Source organism: Lactuca sativa, chromosome 4, assembly GCF_002870075.4.
Source record: "Lactuca sativa cultivar Salinas chromosome 4, Lsat_Salinas_v11, whole genome shotgun sequence".
NCBI classification, from domain to species: Eukaryota; Viridiplantae; Streptophyta; class Magnoliopsida; order Asterales; family Asteraceae; genus Lactuca; species Lactuca sativa.
In genome coordinates, this window is record NC_056626.2 from 354,321,182 (window position 1) to 354,325,335 (window position 4,154).

Genomic DNA, 4,154 nt, shown 5'->3' on the forward strand with positions numbered 1-4,154 from the left:
AGGCAGTCCCGGAGTGAGAAATGTTCTGGAGCAAGTTTGTGGTTCCGGAGCAAGTTTTGAAAATCTGGAGCAAATTTTGAAAACCCGTAGCAGGTTTTGAAAATCCGGAGCAAATTTGAAATTTCGGAGCATGTTTTAAAATTCCGGAGCAAATTTGAAATTCCGGAATTCCTTTATTGAGTGAGTTCCGAAATGGTGATCTGGATGATGGTCGATCTTGATAGTTGCGATGAAGGGAATGAACTGTACATCTTAAAAACTCAAGGGATAATTAGTAATAAAGACAAGTAAAATGATCCTGTGTAGTCAGAGTTCCAAAAAAAAATTGAGTTCAGAACATATTTTTCTTTTGAATACTTCTATCAAAGAGAACATGTTTCCTGAAAGAATTGTGGATCAGGCATCATCAGACCCTTTTTGTTCATAAAACCATTAAATTTGGTTTCGTCTGATGCCTTAGTAAATACATCAGCAATTTGATCGTCAGATGGAACAAAAATAAGTTCGATATTGCCATTTAGAACATGATCTTTAATAAAATGGTACCGGATGTCAATGTGCTTCATCATGGAGTGCTGAATTGGATTGTGAGAGATTGCAATGGCATTTTGAGTGTCACAGTAGATGGGGATGCGTTCAAATCGGTAACCATAATCCAAGAGTTGAGATTTCATCCAAAGAACTTGAGAAGTACAGTTGGCAGCAGCAATGTATTCGGCTTCAGTTATGGAGAGAGCAATGCAATTTTGTTTCTTGGATGACCAGCTGACTAGGCGACCACCTAGGAATTGACATCCTCCTGATGTGCTTTTCCTATTGAGTTGAAGAACACCGTATTTTGAATCCGAGTAGGCTTGCAGAAGGAAACTTTCATTCGCTGGATACCAGATTCCGAGATTCTTTGTTCCTTTGAGATATCTGAATATTTGTTTCACAGCCAAAAGATTAGACATTTTCGGATTGACTTGAAATCTGGCACATAAGCATGTTGAGAACATAATGTCCGATTGACTTGCAGTGAGATAAAGTAAGGATCCAATCATTCCACGATACTTCTTTTCATCTACAGAAACACCTGAAGGGTCAGCAAAGATTTTGTGACTGAAGCCCATAGGTACCTTGGCTGAGGCACAGGTGTCCATAGAGTATTTCTTGAGAAGCTCAGAAATGTACTTCTCTTGGTGAATGAAAATGCCTTTGTTAGTTTGTTTGACTTGAAGGCCTAGAAAGAAGCTTAGTTCTTTGTTCATGCTCATCTGGAATCATTTGATCATTAAGTTAGCAAGGTCTTCAACCATGGATGAGTCCGTAGACCCAAAAATAATGTTGTCCACATAAATTTGAACCAGCATGAGATGTCTTCCATTTGATCTTCTGAATAGAGTTGGATCTAGAATTCCTCTTTGAAAGCCAGAGCTCTTGAGAAATTCAGTGAGGGTCTCGTACCATGCGCAAGGAGCTTGCTTGAGGCCATAGACAACCTTTCAGAGCTTGTAGCAATAGTTCGGAAATGAGAGATTGATAAAACCGGGAGACTGTTGAAGATATACTTCAGTTTCAAGTTCACCATTGAGGAAAGCGCTTTTTACATCCATTTGGTAAACTTTGAATCTTTTGTGAGCAACATAGGAAAGGTAAATTCTAATAGCTTCAAGCCGTGCAACCGGAGAAAAGGTCTCATCATAATCTAGTCCTTCAATCTGGGTAAAGCTTTTGGCTACCAATCTTGCTTTATTTCGGATTATGACTCCAACATCATCAAGCTTGTTGCGAAATACCCATCTTATGCCGACAATAGGGTGGTTTGGGGGAGGAGGAACAAGAGTCCATACTTGGTTTCAGGCAAATTCAGCCAGTTCTTCTTGCATGGCTATAATCCAGTCAGCATGCTCCAATGCTTCCTTAATGGATTTGGGTTCGATCATAGAAATGAAGGCTGAGAAATCATATTCGTTTTGGATACTTGAAGCAGAGCGAGTTTGTACACCAGCATTGAGATTTCCAATCACTTGGCTTGGAGGATGATCCTTGGTCCAAACGTGCAATTTAGGAAGTTCTTGAGCAGTGGTCGAACCAATATCGACAATAGGATTGAGTTGCTCCCCCTGAATGATTTGAACTTGAGGATGATGCTCCCCCTGAACTTCTGAACCAGAGAGATTAACATCATCATCGAAAGGGAACTCAAAGAATTTTTCGTTGTCATCAATGTTGATTGGATTGGAGTCATCGAATTCAGGAGTTGCATCTTGGAAGCCATCCACATTTGATTCAAGAGAGGGATTTGCATTATTGTTCTCCCCCTCAACCTGTGAATGTTGAAACGGTTCGGAATCAAATGGAGGCAGGATCGGAAGTAGACCTGAGAGGTTGTGAGAAATTGAGGCTTCCGAAGGAGGAATTTGAATCAGAGATGGTTTTGATTGAGATTCGGAATCAAGAGAGGTTTCGGAAGGACCAAAGAGGGTTTCAAAGTCAACTTTGAGAATAGTTTGATGGTTCGGACATCCTGGCGGAGGAGCATGTAACGCCCGCGTTTCCAGGCTATGCATTTTCGTTGATGTAATAGTCTAGGTTAACCCTTGTAACTCTTTTTGAAGTATTAATGATGAAATATTTGAGTATTATGTGAATTATGTGTATTTGTGTGCTTATTACTTAATTATAAAGATATAATTAATAAAGGATAAAAATAAGTGTCAAAATTAAAGTGTGAGATAAGCCTGATATCTTTACATAAAGTTTTAGTGGTCGAAACAAGGATTCCAGAGATATAAGGAATGTCGAAATCCAAGTTATAACGAAGAAGTTATGACCTGTCGAAGTTTCGCGACAGAACCGGCACGACGCCGAATGACGTAAAATATGAAATTTACGATAGAGCGATATCTAGCCTTAGTGATCTAAACGAAAGTCATAGGGTTAGTTAAACCGAGAGCGTGCATGAAAAGAACGCCCAAATCTGACTTCGTATGAGGAAGTTATGATTTTTCGAAGTTTCGACTTAGCGGTATGCAGCCCGAATACTCGAATTGGAGATCGAGTGATATTTAGCCAAAAATTTTTAAATGAGAATTGAAGATCTCATTAATAGTAGTCCAACGATAAAAAGACAGACAAAAACAGAGTTCAGATGAAAGGAGTTATGAATTTCGAATAGAGTTTTATTGTCCCGGCCTACTAAAAATACTATACAAGTAATATACTTATAATATATTAAAAATCAATTAAAATTAGCCAATGGAGTCTAAACAAGAGTTTTAGAGCATAATCTCACCTTCGCGTCGATATAAAGAACGTCAAAAACGGAGTTCGTATGCGAAAGTTATGAATTTCTGAAGTTCGGGGCGCGAACCCCAAAGCTGTGTCAGAGACCATGACGTGGCAAGCAGTGCCACGACGTGGAAACTCTTCTGACACCTCCGAGAGTCCCCCAGACGCAACTTGCGATGACGTATGCAATGACGACCAAGCCCACGACGTGGAAAAAGGATGCCACGACGTGGCAAGGGCCAAATTTGCCCTATAAATATATTTGAAGGGCCAACCGTTTAGGGTTGCTATTTTCTCTCCTCTCTCTCCCGTTTTACCTCGATTTACGTGCAAGAAATATCCTGAAGCAAGTCTCGAAGCCCCGAAGATCCCGAGAAGTGCAATTCCCGAGCCGAAGCTCTGCCCACGAGGAGTCCGGTTTTTGTGAAGATCTTCCAGATCTACCGAAGAATACTACTTCTACAAGTCGTAGTGCTATCTGATCATCTTCTGATCAAGTGAGTGTGTAGTTACTTTCTTCTAACTCATAATTATGAAGTATATTATACGAAATACGTGTTATGTGTATATTTTGTTGTTATATGTGTGAATGTATATTCACTTTCTTCTATCTCATGGATATGATTTATTCTCTATGAAATACGTGTTATGTGTATGTGTCTCATCTTTTATCTGGAATGTATTTTGAATGAACATACTATACAGATTTTAAACTATGTATAAAAATGTATATTTTATCTACTAAAATGTTGGGTAGAACATAGGTAGATAGTTGTCTTGTGATAAAAAGATGAGAGGTCTTGATGTTTTTGATTTAGTCATCTAGCGGAGTTTAGATGACGACCACAGACTTTTCTAGACAGTCCTGTGGAACGCTAGCA

The 4,154-nt window shown here is 39.3% G+C and overlaps 1 protein-coding gene across 1 annotated transcript; it reads right to left on the reverse strand.

Moving 5' to 3' along the window:
* Window positions 1-362: 362 nt before the first annotated feature.
* On the reverse strand, window positions 363-1,112 carry LOC111918398 (uncharacterized mitochondrial protein AtMg00810-like). Its single transcript, XM_052771235.1, has 2 exons — window positions 695-1,112; window positions 363-529 (listed from the first exon to the last, which is right to left on the reverse strand). Exons 1-2 carry the CDS (start codon window positions 1,110-1,112, stop codon window positions 363-365), a joined length of 585 nt encoding a protein of 194 aa, XP_052627195.1.
* Window positions 1,113-4,154: the final 3,042 nt, after the last annotated feature.

What these genes read in the sequence shown, in the direction of transcription:
- LOC111918398 (XM_052771235.1), bottom strand. Translation starts at nt 1,112, where the DNA reads ATGGGCTTCAGTCACAAAATCTTTGCTGACCCTTCAGGTGTTTCTGTA. An exon ending in ATACATTGCTGCTGCCAACT is followed by an intron (nt 530 to 694) that starts GTACTTCTCAAG and finishes ATTTTATTAAAG; the next exon opens with ATCATGTTCTAAATGGCAAT.